Source organism: Remersonia thermophila, chromosome 2 (assembly GCF_042764415.1).
Source record: "Remersonia thermophila strain ATCC 22073 chromosome 2, whole genome shotgun sequence".
NCBI lineage: Eukaryota > Fungi > Ascomycota > Sordariomycetes > Sordariales > Chaetomiaceae > Remersonia > Remersonia thermophila.
This window is the reverse complement of record NC_092218.1, coordinates 205,613-221,166: the sequence shown is the minus strand read 5'-3', so window position 1 is coordinate 221,166 and position 15,554 is coordinate 205,613. Positions and strand designations below refer to the sequence as shown.

Here is a 15,554-nt window from a genome sequence, read left to right as displayed (position 1 = left end):
GGCGGCGGCGGAAGAGATGGTGGGGTAGATGTGGGGGGTGGGATCACCCCACTGTGGCTTGACCGGCCATGCGTGTTGCGTGTGTGTGGCGCTAGGCTGTTGAAGCCTGAGGCATCCATTGGCCCGCTTCTCAACCTCGAAGCTCATGCAACCCCGAAGCGGCGAATCGACGGACCTCCATCGACCGCAACCTCTCGCCCCTCGACGACGACGACGACGACGACGACGTCCCCGTCGGCCGCCAAAATGTCGAACCCTTCCTCCCAGACGTATACCTGGCCGAGCAAGCAGGTCAAGACACAATATCCCGTGAGTTGCCACCCGCTGCCGTCGTCGTTCCGCTGCCTTGCTGACCTTGAAACAGCTCATCGATAATGACCCGTACGTCGCGTTTCCCCTCTTCCCCGGCACGTCCCATCGACGGATTCTGACCCAATTCCCCTCCTACGAACAGACACTTCAAGCGTGTGATCCGCTACGCGCGGCCCTCCGACTATGTCCACGGCGTCGTGGCCGCCGCCGCCGGCCCCGGCCTGCTGTACGCCATGGAGAAGTTCTCCCCCTCCCAGGTCGGCAGGGGCGGCTTTGCCCAGGCCATGCGGCTGGCGGGATTCATCGGCGCCGCCGGTGGCTTTCTCTACTTTTACCAACGCTCCATCCGTACGTCCGGCGCCCAACCCCCTCCTCCCCAGGCTCGACATCCTCCGCTACGCATGGTGCATGGATCCACGGGCTGCTAACGCGGGGCAGTGCGCTTCTACGGCATGACGGAGAACGCGCGCGAGGTCGAGATGGACATGCGCGAGATGGTGGACAAGGTCAAGCGGGGCGAGCCCCTGTACGGCGAGAGCCGTCTCACCCCGGCCATGCAGGGCGTCGCCGCCCGCCAGTCGCGCTACTCGGCCCTCTTCTTCTCCGTCCTCCCCTGGTTCAACTTTGTGAACCACAACCAGCACGGCGTCGACACCGCCAAGTACTACCAGCAGGCCGAGCGGGAGCTCGAGGCCGAGCGCCTGGCCCGGGAAGGGGGGCAGTCGCCATCGCAATGAAGGGCCGAGGAAGCATGAGGGAGGAAGAGAAAAGCGGAGACGAAAAGAGAGCGGACCCCCTTTGTCGGGTTCAGGCGGCGGGTGTGTACATACCACAGCAGACGAGGGCCAAGCCATCGTCAACACGTTTCCTTTTTGTTGAGCTACCCGTGTTTCTGCCCCCTCGATGCTGGAATGCCGTGAATGACGGGGTCTTTTTCCCCCTCCGCCCCGTATCGAGACGCTTCCATCAACGAGCAACGCATGGGTTTGGACAACACAACATGGCCTTGAAAGCACCGTCAAGCTGTGGTTTTCGGCGGGGACGGCCCAGACAGGCGCAGCGCCAGGCAATACCACCGGGACGAGAAGTCCAAGAATCGCAGTCCAGCAGCCAGCCAGCCAACGAAGTAGGCGGTCTCTACAAGGCGTCATGAACCTACAAGACGGGTGCTTTTGCCATTCGAGAAAGCCGTCTCTTGATGACGAACGCATGTTCAAGGCATGCGATTGATCTGGCTTTCTTGACTCGGTATTACCTGACACGACCTGCTTGAAGCAAAGCCATCCATCGGCGCATGCTGTCCACATTGTTTCCCCAAGCGAACACGCTCGCCCAAGAGCTTCGCAGGGTCATCCTCCGGCCACCCTCTCTCCTCAAGCCTTGTCCTGTCTTTGTAGGACGTTACGCTCCAGGCTGGCACTGAGAGTAGTACGGAGGCGAAACGTCGCGGCAGGTGAAGCCCTCCTGCACAACACGCATGGTCAGCCAGCTCCGGGCGTCTGCCTCCCTTGGGCAAAAGAACCAGGCTCCGATCGGGGCGGAAGCACTTACACCGCACTTTGTGCAGCCCGAATACCCGTTGCCGCCGCATTGGCCGTACGCCTGGACGGAGCAACCCCCCGAGCCGCCGCCGCCGCCGCCGCCGCCGCCCGGAGGCGCGCTGCCGCTGCCGGGCGCGACGGCGCTGGGCGACGAGCCGACCTGGCAGGTGCTGGCGCAGCCCGCGCAGCCCTGGCCGGGCGCCTTGGTGGTGCCGCCGGCGTACACGGCCGGGCCGGGCGCCTGGTAGCTGCTCAGGGGCGCGTGGATGTTGGCGCGGATGCCGGCGTCGTTGCTGGCGTAGGCCCCCGGGAAGCGCACCGTCGCGGGCCGGGCCGTGCCCGAGCCGCCCGCGACGGTGATCTGGTAGCACGACATGTAGAACTGGCCCGGCATGGCGTGCAGCGCCAGCGCCTCGGCGCGCAGCAGGTAGTCGCCGTCGGCGAGGTCGGCGGGGATGGGCACGTCCATCCTGCCGCAGCACGCGTTGAGGTCGCGCGTGCCCCAGTGGTCGTCGTCGCCCGAGCTGCCCCCCGGCTTCTTGGCCCAGGCGCTGCTGAAGATCTTGAACCACTCGGCCGAGGCGGCGTCGGCGGTGGACGCGTCGGCCACCTTGCCGAGGTAGACCTGCACGGGGCCCCAGTGGGCGCCGCCGATGGCTTCGTTGCGGCAGTTCCGGTCGTTGGGCTGCTGGTGCATCTCGACGGTCACGACGCCGCCGGCCCGGACGGGGCACTTGCCGCCGACCGCGGACGCGCCGACGTTGCAGACAAAGTTGCGGCTGGTGACGTCGGTGATGGGGCTGTTGCTGCTAGGGAGGCGGACGCAGGAGGTGCCGTGCCGGGGGTGTCAGTATGCCTGCGAGCTGGCGAGAAGGGGGGGGGCTCTGTAGGGGTACGTATATAGTCGGTCCCGTCGACCCAGAGCTGTTGGAATGTGGCGTGGCCAGCCACCTCCTTCGCAGCGAGGGCCGCCAGGGCGGTAGCGAAAGCGGACCTCATGGCAGTTGTGCGTTCTGGTCCCGGGGTTTCTATCGGTGAAAGAGGTACAGCACAGCACGGTCACGGCTCGGGCGACGACGGCGAGAAAGACGTCCAGTGACCACAGACAGGATGGACCACCAACCCCGTTCAGCCCATCATGCAGATATATATACCTCTATGCCTATATCTATACCCCTCGCACTCTCCTCCGCTGCCTTCCCCCGACTCCCGTTGTCACCCGCCACGCGCTGCCGGTCTCCAGCTGCTCTCCTTGAGGTCAACTACCGACACGACCCAACACCCTCCGTGACCAGGAAAGTATCAGAGGACGCTCGCCGCCCCCGCCCCCCCCCCATTCCTCATCCGTCCGTACTCAGCCTGCCATATGGTGCCGTGCCTATGAGCTCTTCACTCACACACGGCCCATGAGCGAACCAGACGAAGGCGGCAACCGGCCCTGTACAACAAGAGCGCCAGTTCCACCGCATAAAGCACCCCGGGCTTCCCCATCTTTGACAGTTGGACTCCTCCGCCAGAGTCCGAGCCGTGGGAGGAGAACATGGCGCGATGTGACACGGTCTGATTTCCTCGCGACAGCTGAACGCGGCAGCTCATTCTCTTGTTGGCTCGGGATATCCCCCATGCATGGATGACGCCGCACCCCCTCGGCGTCCATCCCGAGCAACACGGCTGGGGGGGGAATTTACCCGGCCCTGGCGGGTTCCCCGGGGCGGTTCGGAACTTGTCCGCTGGGCTGCTCCTGTGCTTAACCGTTGTTTGGTAAAAAAGGCAGCATAGACAAGCCAGTGCGGCGTAATCGCGTCCATCAGGAGCCTAGCGGCCACTCGTGTTCCCCATGGATGCCCAGGGGGCCGTGATGGATGGAAGGGATCGAGCCTGACTGGTCTGTGTTGTTACGATGAGGGATTCCCGCAGTTCTGGTGCGTAGACCATCTCCGCTCCCTTTCGAGAAATTGAGGTTTGATCTGCCTATGGATGACCTGTGGCTTTGTTTCTCCGGGATGCTCTGACGATGAGCTTGTCTGCACAGTCCGGACTCCGGGGTGTTTGTTTACGAGGTTGAATCCAAACAAGATTCAAAAATCTATTTTTTTCAAACACTCTGCATTCTCGCAATGTACCCCTGGCTCTCGAGAATGCTTCTTGGGTTCGCAGAGGACCTACAGTACAAGAGTAGCAGCATGTAGGTATTGTGTGTTGGTGTTGAGGCCAAGCCCATGAACCAGCCAACCCTGGTCTTTGTCTCCACCGAGCCCAAAGCTTAATTCAACCCTCGGCCCCGCTCGAGACCCACCTTGATCCAGCAACCCCGGCCCACCGTCGCGGCGTCGTTGATTGTCCCTCAGCGCAACGATCGCGCATTTTCCCCTTGGGTGGATCTGCCTCGGTACGGTACTAGGTCTTGGGGGACAAGGTCGCGCCGGTGTCGACTCGACAGGTTTCGTACAACGATTTGCTCGCATGCATGACGCGACCACAAGGCCGGCGCAGCTCCCACCTACCTCAGCCATGGCAGGGACAAAACGGGCCCGGCCCGACCCCGACGCGACGCCCCCCGCAGACGATGCCGCATGCGACACCCTCTCGAGGCTCCCCGGCTCGGACGCGCTTCACGGCGACGACAACGACTACGACAACGACGACGACCGCCTCGCCGACCCGCCGCCCCCGAAGAAGCGCCAGCGGACGACAGGGGCGCTCGTCGCGACCCGGTCCTCGCCGCCCGCCCGCGACCGCCTGACCCGCCTCTCCGACGAGCTCCTCGTCCGCATCCTCTCCTTCCTCCCGCTCCGGCACCTCCTGGCCGTCGCGCCCGTGTCGCGCCGCATGCACGCGCTGTCCTCGGACTCGCAGCTGTGGAGGGAGCTGTACTACGACCGCTTCGTCCTGCCTCGCGCCATGCGCATCCCCGGCTTGGCCGGTCCCGGTCCCGGTCCCGGTCTTGGACCCGGTCTTGGACCCGGACCTGGACCCGGACCTGGACCCGGACCCGGGGCGGGGTTGGACCCCGGTCGCGGCCCGTGGCATCGGGTGCACTATGCCGGCCGGAGGATGCTGTGGGCGGAGGGTCGGGGCGGGAGGAGGGCAGCGAAGGAGGACGACGGGGCCGAACCGCCGCCGGTGAATTGGAAGCGGCAGTTCAAGATCCGGTACAACTGGGCGAGAGGCAAATGCGCGGTGGAGGAGCTGAGGCTGGGGCGGAATGCGGATGCCGAGGAGCGCGGACGGGGCAGGAGGATGCTGGTCAAGGTCATGGAGGGCGTCGCCGTCACGGCCGACGGGGGGGAGGGCTTGCGGGCGTGGGATCTCAAGTCGAGGAGCCTGATCGCGCAGGTGGGGATCGGCAAGGACGCCGCGCCGAGCGCCATCGCCGTCGACGAGGGCGGATATGACCAGGGGGTGCCCGAGGTGGCGCTGGGGTTTGAGGATGGGAGCTTTGGGGTGTGGAGGCTGGTCAGGAGCGAGAAGCGGCTGGAGCTCCGGTACCGCCACGAGAGGTCGACCAACGGGGAGCTGATCGCCATGGCCTTCTCGCATCCCTACCTGCTTACCGCGACGCAGGCCGTCCTGGTGTCTCTCTACACGTTTCGCCGTCCGGGCGCCGACGCCGACGCCGACGCCGACGCCGCGCGGTCCGACCGGGCCGGAAAGCTGCCCGCGCCGTACCTGCTCACGTCCCTGGACTCGCGCACCTCCAGGCCCCCGCTGGCATTATCCATCCGAAAGGCCGGCAAGACGACCATCGCCTCCGTGGCCTACACCTTCTCGACGCGCCGCGGCTGGGCCCTCGGCATCCAGGACCTTCACATCCGCCAAGACGCGGACGAGCCTCCCGCCATCACCAGCCGGCTGGCATACGCGAATCCGGTCGATGCCGACGGCCCGCCGCACCCGAGCCGAGCCCTGTCCTCGTCCCGCCCCCCAAGACGCGGCAGGCCCGGCGCCGCGGACAACCTCGGTCCCTCGTCGCCAGCCGCCGCATCTCTGCCAGAGCCGGGGCCCACCACGCTGTGCTACTCGCACCCCTACCTCCTCGCAACGCTGCCCGACAACACCCTCGTCCTCCACCTGTGCACGTCAACCGCCTCGTCCTTGTCCATCTCGGACGGCATCCGGCTCTGGGGCCACACCTCGGGGATCAGCGACGCCGAGATTACGGCGCGCGGCCGGGCCGTGAGCGTGAGCGCCCGCGGCGAGGAGATGCGCGTGTGGGAGCTCGAGCCGGGCCGGGTCGCGGGGAGCGGCGGCGGCGGCAGCATCAGCAGCAGCAGCAGCAGCAGCAGCAGCAGCAGCAGCAGCAGCAACAGCGTTCAGATCCGGCCCTGGGCGGCCTCGCGCGCCGGCCAGGGCGGCGACGAGGACGGCTTGCGGCGGAACGATCCCGCTCACGATTGGGACGAGCGAAGGAACTGGGTGGGGTTTGACGACGAGATGGTCATCGTCCTGAAGGAGAGGAGCGGCGCAAGGGCGAGCCTGATGGTGTACGATTTCACCTGAGACCTGCGGGGGGGGGAAGGGCCCTACCCTACTACACCACCACCTACGTGCGAGGCCGACGGGCACGTGCCGCTAGGGCGGCGAGCCTCCGCCGTTGCTCGGTTGCTCATCAACTGCCGCGAACAAAAGCGTGGTCTGCCCGGCGTTTCGTTCACACGGCTTCTGGCCTTGGACCTGTTGGCATTGGCATTGCTGTCAAGGGGTGTTGCTTGCCTCGTGTCCGAGGCCCACCATCCGGCCAGCCTCCAGCGCTGCCTCGCAACCGTTGTCCGCCAGCCTGCATCGCCCCGCCGCTACACGTGGCGCCCGGATGGTAGGTACCTGGCTAGCCTCGAGCCCTGGGTCTTACCCACCGACATGGCGTCCGATGCCCGCCCGCTTTGCGCCCTGTGCCCGCAAGCAAGCTGGTGGACAGCCTTGCTTGCTTACAACGCCGGGCCTCTCTGTCCAACGTGGACTTGCAACGCATCGTGATACCCCCCCTGAGCAGCCGGGAGGCTTCGTCGCCATCCATTGTTCCGCCGCGAATGCGGAAGGCCAAGGCAGCGGTCCGTTGTGGGAAGACGGAATCTTCAACGCGTATGCGGTCATAGTGCATGACTACCGCGCCCTAGATAGCTAGGTAGCAGAGATGGGACCGGCAGAGACAGCCCCGGCGACGTCGCATCGTCGCGCGTACGGTGTATCAATCATCCTACCATGTACCGCCCGCCTTTTTGCGCCTCGCCGGATGCGTCATCCTCGGTCCCCGGTCCAGAGCAAGGTAATGCCTGGCAAAGATCAGCACGCGAAACAATCACAATCAAATGGGCGTCGCGTCCGGGATCCCGTCCAATGGCTTCGGTCGATGTACGGATCGCATCGGCGGGGGATGCCTGCTCCGTTGGGGGGTCCCCATCCTCACGCCCGTTGCCGGGCTCGCCCCCCCCCCCCCCCCCGGCTCAACAACCCCTGTCCTCGGCCCTGGCGATGCATGGCTGCCTGCTGCACAGGACGCGTCGCACAACGCCAGATACGTGGGAAGACCAAGGCGTGACGTGGTGGTTGTTCGTTGTGTGTGCTTGTTCGCTTGTGTGTTTGCCCGCCCGCGGTCTCGGGCTTCGGTTCACTCCCCGGGCGTGTGTGTTTGTGTGTGTGCATGCGCCGGCTGGCAGTGCGAGCACCCAGCATTCAAGCCCTCCGTCTCCAAAAACATGTCTCGGCCTTCCCCTTATCCTTCAATGATGAGGAGAATGGGAATGGAGATGCCGGCAGGGTCATCGATGCGGCCGAGGACGCGCGGAGGCAAGAGATACTAATAACGGATATTCGGCCTTTTCTTTTCCTCTCCGTTTTTAATTTTTTTTTTCTCTTTTTCTTTTTCACTGAAGGGGCCAAACGTCAAAACGAAGGGATCATCACCAACCCGCGAAAAGACCCGTCGTGACTCTCAGGTGGTAGCTAGGCTGAAAGATGAGCCATGCCGGCGAGGTTCGGCAGCTGCGTGACTCGAACGAACGTTGGTTCCTGGAGGGCCTGGCTGGCTCGCCGTGAAACGTCCAAGATGTGACGCCGGGAATCCGAGCCCCCGTATGACCTCAGACAAGGCGACCTCTCAGGCTTTGCTGCGCTGCGACAGGTAGGCATCATGGGAGCTTGGGCCGTGCTGGTTTGTCATTGGAAACGGGAGCGGGAGAAGAGGGGGGGTTTCCGAACACATCGACCCTACGACATGCGTTTACCATCTCAGAGACCGCCTCTCTGTGTAGGCGAATGCTCAACAGCGGCGAGACATGGGTCGGGCCGTCGCTCTTCAACCATCACGACGTGCCGCTCTTCCCCCGGCTGCTCTTGGTAGAGCGCCTGGATCTTGCCGAGTGGCTCCCCCGTTTTGCTCATTGCGTTTCGAGTCCGGAAGCATGCCGGGTGCCCGCGTGGATTTCTTGGTTGCAAGTGGATCGATGAAAGGATTCGAATGGGAGGCCGGAAAAGATGGCCGCGAGGAGCGGCGAGGCGTGGAGAGGGCGATGGTGGGACGGATCAAAGCATGATCACAAGCGCATCGAGGCCGGTTTCGTGGGCCCCAGGAGCCAGGGCCGGCCATCCCAAAGGCTGTTTGTTGTTGATGTTCATGATACTGCGTATACAACCCTGTCATCCAACGGCGCCTGGTCATCAGGGGAAGCGTCCGGCAATCCTATGGTTTGAACTGCCAGGCAGGCTGGCGTATCGTCCGTTCATAGGCAGGGTGCATTCGGCCTTGCTGTCATCCTATACATCGCCAATGATCATGCACAGGATAATTCACGAGATTCCCTACGCTGCCATGGTTCTGGGCGTAGCTACCGATGACGATGATGATGATGAGGCAACGAGGGGGAATGTTTCGTCTCTTATGGCGCATGGTGCGAGCGTTTTCACGTTCACGCAATCGCGCAATACGAATCGCTCGAGACTTTCTTGGTAGTAATATCGATCTAGTTTCTGCTGCTCTACCGCTACGTTTGAAAAATCCTCCCTCTCCGCGTCTATCCTACGGCAAACATTCCCCGCGTTCCGATCCCGGCGCAGAGCACCGATTCGACTTGCCCCTCGGGATAGGAGGGGAGGACCCGAGACTGGGATATCTGGGGCTGTGGAAAAGACAAGTTCCGGAATCTTGGTTCCGGGATCATGTCTCTTGGAAATGTCAGGTCGATACGCTAGATGACCTGATGCATGGTTGTGATCGGCTGATGGGGACGGAGGGGTTGATGATGAGTTGATGAATCTACCACGGATGGGTCTCTTGGTAATAGCTCTCGAACCCGCCGGCGCACGAAACGAGGCAATGGGCGAGCATGGCTACGGTTCGAGAAAGACGATGCTGCATCCCGCTTACAGCCCTAAAAAGGACAGCCTTGATGTCATCATACCTCTCTGGTGATTGGAGTGCGTGTTGGAAGGCCCAAGGAGAGGGGGGGGGGGAATGCGTTTCGACGACGTAACACAGAGGCTAGCTCGCTGGCGAATCTTGTCCGCCTTTGGATGGCACCTGAGAAGTATTGATACGTCCAAGCCTTTCGGATTGGACAATGGCGGGCGGGGGATCTTCTGCAGCGTCTGCGGCCGCATTGCATTCATGCGCGTGCTCGTGTTACCCCAGCGCTTTCCTCTCCGGGAGGCAACCCATAATTCTGGCGCAGGACGAACCGATCATGCCTCCTTGGGAACCCGGGGTGCTTCTCTGGTCCGCTGGCGCACGAAGCGATCCCCGGCCGTGGGACGGGCATCGGAGGTCGCCAGCGTGCTTCCACCGACCATGGAACGCCGAGTCAGTTCCCTCGGCTGGGTGGGGGTCGACGACGCCGATGATGCCTGTTGCGAGATCATGACGATGAGGGGTTCTATGGAGCACGCTGACCGCCTTGAGGATTGACGTAGATGCCCTCCCCTCCATGGCTGGTCCCTGTTTTCACCGTTTTGGTGACGGTGGGCGTTGGGTGGGTTGGCGCCGTGACTGACCGCGCGGCATGAGGGCGCTCAGCCCCCTTTTGGCAAGCCGCCCCATTGGCCAATGGGGATGTGAGGTTGGATCCGGTGTCGCTGGGAGGGGGGGGGGGGAAGAGGAGAGAGAGAGGAGGGCAGGGAGGGGTCAATGATGTTGGTAGGGTGGTAGGTTGGGTTGGGGGTTGGATGGAGCCCAGCAGGCGGCTCGGGGAACCTGGAAGAGTTGGATAACTAGCGTCAAGGTCATTGACGAATTCCATCCAGGCGATCCGGGACTTGAGTGCCGGCAACATCGGTCATGCAGAGGGTCACGGTCAGGAGGGCCGTCCGGGGACGCAGGGAGCACATGCGCATCCCTCTGCAGTCTAAAAATGGAAGGAGGGGTTTCAGACGGCGGGGTGATAAGATAACGCCGTCATGTGGCAAGACGGTTGAAGAAATCACGTCGGCCAAATGAGACGAACGCCAATGTCGTGGTCTTACTGCGTACCCTACCGGAGAAAGGAAAAGAAAAGAAAAAAAAAAAAGGCCAATGCGGGTTGAGCCTTGTCCATATTGTTTGTGCGCTTTCGTCATCGCGGTTGGAAGAGAAGGCTCACCTTGACGCAAAAGAGAACGCTGGTGGCCCCGCACGAACTTGGAAAAGTGGTGTGTGTGGTGTGTGTGTGTGTGTGTGTGTGCGTGCGTGTGTGTGTCGATGCCCGGGTCAGATGGTCAGATGGGTCAGGCAGATGACAGCCATCGGAAGAGGGGTGGGATGTTTCGGAGTCGGACGGTAGAAAAGGGTGGGAAAGCCTTGCGCGACTGATGTCTGTCGCCATCCTCAGGCTTCTGTGACCTTTGGGGATGGGAGGGCATCAAAACGGAAGGCGACCGGAGGTTTTGGGTGTCCCATCTCCGTAGGTCCTGGGTTCCAGTGTACGCAGTACTGTGTAGAGAGCCAATCCGGCTGACAAATTACAAGCGGTCAAGAGGGATGGAATCCATAGGGGATTCCAGTTGTTGGGGTGGGGGCTGGTGAAGTGCCGGACGGGGACCGACTGCCTTTGCTACGTGGAGGCACCGTGTATTACACCACAGCACAGCACAGCCGTTCGACCTCTGATACGCATGCTGATATGCCGTGAGGTACAAGAACCACCTCGGTAGGCCAGGTACCTGGCTAACTACCTTACCTTCCAGGTTATCTGCCTGCCTGTGCATGAGGTTCAACATGTGGACGTCCATTGAGCCCAAGGCAAAAGAAGACAGGGCACCCAACACCACCTGGAGGGTCGGGGCTGAAGGGGTCGAGATGTGCCGAGCACCTAGAATAACTGCCCGTGTACCCAAGTACCTACATACCTGAGGTTCCAGACGATGCATCCCTCGGCCGCGTCCCCGGGGAAATTTCCTGGCTGACTGACCTGCATGGATGGCGCCTTCCCCAGCGTTGATCAAGAATCCCATAGGAACAGGCAGAGACGGTGGGTGTGCCTCCTGGTGGGGAAGCAGGGTGGGGACCAGGCTGGGGCCAGCTGCCAAGAGCACGTATCGATAGAAACCGAGCTAGGCTCGGAGGAGCAAAGCCGTGTTTGAGGTTGTGGGACAGGCTCATTTCTCATTCGTCCATGACGCATCACAATTCAACTTTCTGGTCCCCAGTCGTCACCAGCCGTGGATGAGTCACAAGGGCCGACGTCGAACTAGGTAACTAGCTAGCTACAACCACGGCGGCGTGGAACATGACCGTGACCACACACGAAACGGAGATGATGAACCGCCTTTGTTTGGCGCGAAGCCGCCCGGCCATTGGTCAATCCGCGACGCTCGACGGCCTTTCGTTCGAACCACGACAAGGCTGCGGTCGAGACGCGCAATCCCCGTCGGGAGGCCATCGTGGGCTGCGAATGGACGACAAACAGCACCTTCAGGGCGACCCTTGGATGCAAGGACGGGAAAATTGATCCATTCGCCTGATGGAGGGAGGACGCTCGTTGCGGTCAAAGGCTGGCTCTCTCTCTCTCTCTCTCTTTCTCTATCTCTCATAACAGCACGCCCTCATCCGTCCTACTGTGTAGCAGTATGTACACAGTAACTCGGTCATCACGCTTCGCTGCCCAAATGGCAGCCCAATTGGGGCTCAATTGAGTCCACAGCGGGTCGGCTTGTGCTGGGAACCGTTCCCGGCGCGTGAGCTTCTCCACCTCGTTCCCAGCAACATGACATCGTTTCGTGGGCACCTTGGTGCCCCTCCTCGCGTGCCCCTCATTGCCCTGCCCGGGCCCTGCCCCTCCTCGACGTCACCCGCTCCACGAAAACACACCAGCTTGGGCGCTCCCATGGACTGTCGCCTGTCCGCCTTTCTGTCGCCTAGAAAGAAAGACCCGCATCGTCATGACAGGCTGGCCACAGCCAGGCAGGCGTCGGTGCTCGCCCGCCGCTGCACCCCCTCCACCCCCCTCCAAGGCTCCCAGGGGCCTCGAGAGCAGGGTTTGGCTCACTTACACGGGCGAACAGGAACCTGCGGTGAGCATCAGAGAAAGATACAACCCTGACGATCGGCCGTAAATTTTTGGACAACCGAAGGACCGAAACCCCCCCTCTCTCTCTCTCTCTCTCTCTTCACTCTCCCCCCACGCCGTGCAAGGACATCCCTTTCTCCCATCCGGCAGACCGTTTTGCCCGAGCGACCGACGAAAACCGCCTTCGGCCGCCAGTTGTCGCTTGCACGCCAGGCCTTGAACCAGAGGAGCCCTCCATACCGCCCGCCCCCGCCCGGTCCTTCTCCTCTCAGCCAGCGGGCTCTGCTAGCCCGCTTCGGCTCTTTTCCAGCTGTCAATAACCTCACAGCTTTGTTGTTGGCAGAGATGCATTCGCTTGCCCAATCTGCAAGACCTCAAAAAGATCTGCATCGCAACAAGGATGCCAGGAATCAGGGCCACATGTGCACGGCTCAACCCGCCCGAAGCGCCATCCAGCGGTGGAACCCACTCCCCCCTTCTTGCAGCTGGGGAAGCTTCCGGTCGAGTGGCAGCAGCCGGCTCCTCTAGTGTCGGGACTTGAAGCGGTGACCCAGGCAGGGCTCGAGGGGCATGAAACTCGTCGGACGGTTGCGCATGACAGATCATCGATCACGATAAGGGTATCATCCCCTCCCCTGCCCCCCCGGAACACCACCTCCAGCTGACGGGACCGCAGCCTTGGTCGTCTTGCCTGGATGCCGGCTGCCAAACGTAATGTACCGCGTTTTTGGGCAGAAGACTGCCTCACTGTCCATCCGACCCCTCGACGTGACCATTGGCTCAGTCCTGGCTCGGGGCTCTGATTGGCCATGGCGGCAGGGGGGGTGGAAAAGGGGGGGGGGGGGAGAAGGGGGGTGTGGCCAAGGCCATGGGTGACTCTTCGTCACGCCGAAACAGCAGAGCCACGCCACCCCACTTCCATAAGCATCAGCACCCCAGATTCGCCCACCCACGCCATCACCGTCCTGCCTGAAGCGCCAAAACGCGGGCGACATGCTGGCGCAATCGTTGTTTGCCATCCGTTTTCCGTTCCTGGGGCGGCTTGGGCTCCCAGCCCTGCTGGTGCCCAGCCAGCCAGCCAGCCAGCCAGCCAGCCAGCCAGCCAGCCAGCCAGCGTAGTCAAACCCTCAAGTGACCGAGTCCTGATCCCGGCGGTGCCATGTGCCTCGCTCGCTCAGACTACTTACATGGGGGCGCTCCCCGCTCTTCGTGGACTCTCTGACCTTGCTCTTTGACACCTTCCAGCCCGCTTGCGTTCCCTGATTGTCCTCTTTGGTGATCGGACCACGCCTCTTTACGACAAGATTACCTGCCGAGCTCGTTCGGGCGCTGTTTCGCCACATCGATTTCCAGCGGATTCCATTGACCGGGCATTCGCGGCGCAGCTCCCTCTTCCCCCCCCCCCCCTTATTGTTCCGCAAAAGCCGTCCATTGTCGGTGCCTCCGGATACATGAATACGGCACAACTGCACTTCCATTGTCTATTATTCAGCAATTGAGAACATTACCTATATCTTGCATCAGCCGTCCAGCGCTCGCTCTGACACAAAGACCTCAACATATACGCCATTCATCATCAAGCATCGGCTCTTCCTCCTCATCCACCACCACCTCCTCCTCCTCCTCCACGCCTTTGGTCTTCGCCTTCTTGCTCTCGCACCGAAAGCCTAGAGACGCACAAGCGGCCACGCAATTCACTGGTACAACGCATCTTCTACCATACTCCGCCTCGTTGGTTGATGACGGCCAGCGCTGTTCGCCACCTCGAACCCCCTACCAGCCATCACGGCCATGACTGACACGTCAACTCGCTGTCTCGTCATGCAACAACAGCCTGTGGACTCTAGAAATACCCTATCGTCGCCGTGGGCCCCCTCGTCATCTCCGCCCTCTTACCATCCCCCTACCCCCACCAAAGACATGAAGGACGCATGCGCCTCTCCGCCCGGCAGGGCCGTCTCAAGGGCATCCAAGCCCCAGAAGCCCTGCGACATCAGCAACCTCATGTCTCCGCCCGAGCCCGCTCCTCTCGACTCCTTCCGGCCGTCGTCATCCGAGGGAGCCAAGCCGGGCTCCCGCGCAGAGTCGCACATCAACCATCAACCGCTCTCCCCGCCGGTCTCGCCCTTCACCAAGGCGGCCAACTCGATCGGCCCTACGCCGCCGCTGAGCCTGGGAGGCAAGGACCCCATCCTCTATCCCGCCGGAGACGCAACCGCCAATGCCCCGACCGGTCCGCTGTTCACCCCGACCCCGCCCTCGCTGGGCGGCGGCTTCAGGTCCGCGACGGAGCGCCTGGTGAGCGAGCACATCGCGTCCAGGCCGGCCGAGCTTTTCCGCGGCTCGACGCCGCCGAGGCCCGAGGACTACGAGCTGGCGCTGTACTTCAAGTCCAACTGCTTCCGGATGTTTCAAAACAACCCCAAGGGGTGGCTGCGCCGGGAGCGCGAGCTCCTCCGGGCCGACCGGGCCGACCGCAAGCAGGCGTCGCGCTCGTTCCAGCCCGCCAAGCTGCCGCCCATCCTGCCGGCGTCGCGGCCGCCGGTCCTGGGCCCCCAGACGACGGCCAAGACCTCGGCCGTCCGCATCCAGAAGCCCAAGTCCCCCAAGGCCAAGCCTCAGAACCCGCGGCCGATCCGGGCGACCCCGGCCCCGGCCCGCGACACCATCCGCGTCAGCACCCCCGAGCCCCGGGTCCGAACCGTGGCGCCGAACCGCGAGGACAAGAACTTTGCCGCGCTCGAGGACCTTTCGCCGCCGACCAGCACGCTTCCGAACAAGCCCAACAACCTCAAGGTGGACTGGAAGGGCAACGCCCTCGACCTGACCAACGACCCGCACCGCCACCTGCTCCACCCGGACGAGCTGTCCCTCGCCAGCAACCTCCGCCTCGACTGCGCCACCTACCTGACGAGCAAGCGCCGCATCTTCCTGCGCCGCCTCGAGTGCGCCCGCATCGGCAAGGAGTTCCGCAAGACGGACGCCCAGCAGGCCTGCAAGATCGACGTCAACAAGGCCTCCAAGCTGTGGCAGGCCTACGAGCGCGTCGGGTGGTTGGATATCGAGTGGATGCGCCCCTACCTGGAGCGGGATCGGAAGGCATGAGCAGGCCATGACCATGAAAGAGACGAGAGGATGCGTGCGCGCGGTTCGCAATGACTTTTGGCGTCTTTTTCTTCTTATTCATGACCTCCCCTCACGATTCCATGTCCGGATTTCTTTTTTTTTT

At 62.7% G+C, this 15,554-nt stretch overlaps 4 protein-coding genes across 4 annotated transcripts; 3 read left to right on the top strand and 1 right to left on the bottom strand.

Moving 5' to 3' along the window:
* Positions 1 to 246: 246 nt before the first annotated feature.
* On the top strand, positions 247 to 1,049 carry VTJ83DRAFT_1518 (uncharacterized protein; the record flags this gene model as incomplete). Its single annotated transcript, XM_071007686.1, has 4 exons — positions 247 to 309; positions 365 to 381; positions 455 to 660; positions 751 to 1,049. The coding sequence occupies 4 exons, from the start codon at positions 247 to 249 to the stop codon at positions 1,047 to 1,049; spliced, it is 585 nt and encodes a 194-aa protein (XP_070868058.1).
* Positions 1,050 to 1,713: 664 nt separating this feature from the next.
* VTJ83DRAFT_1517 (uncharacterized protein) lies at positions 1,714 to 2,852 on the bottom strand (the record flags this gene model as incomplete). The annotated part of the gene is made up of 3 exons (XM_071007685.1): positions 1,714 to 1,776; positions 1,864 to 2,659; positions 2,848 to 2,852. The coding sequence occupies 3 exons, from the start codon at positions 2,850 to 2,852 to the stop codon at positions 1,714 to 1,716; spliced, it is 864 nt and encodes a 287-aa protein (XP_070868057.1).
* A 1,512-nt stretch (positions 2,853 to 4,364) lies between these two features.
* VTJ83DRAFT_1516 (uncharacterized protein) lies at positions 4,365 to 6,353 on the top strand (the record flags this gene model as incomplete). The annotated part of the gene is made up of 1 exon (XM_071007684.1): positions 4,365 to 6,353. The coding sequence occupies one exon, from the start codon at positions 4,365 to 4,367 to the stop codon at positions 6,351 to 6,353; it is 1,989 nt and encodes a 662-aa protein (XP_070868056.1).
* Positions 6,354 to 14,116: 7,763 nt separating this feature from the next.
* VTJ83DRAFT_1515 (uncharacterized protein) lies at positions 14,117 to 15,430 on the top strand (the record flags this gene model as incomplete). The annotated part of the gene is made up of 1 exon (XM_071007683.1): positions 14,117 to 15,430. One exon carries the CDS (start codon positions 14,117 to 14,119, stop codon positions 15,428 to 15,430), a length of 1,314 nt encoding a protein of 437 aa, XP_070868055.1.
* Between the last annotated feature and the right edge of the window lie 124 nt (positions 15,431 to 15,554).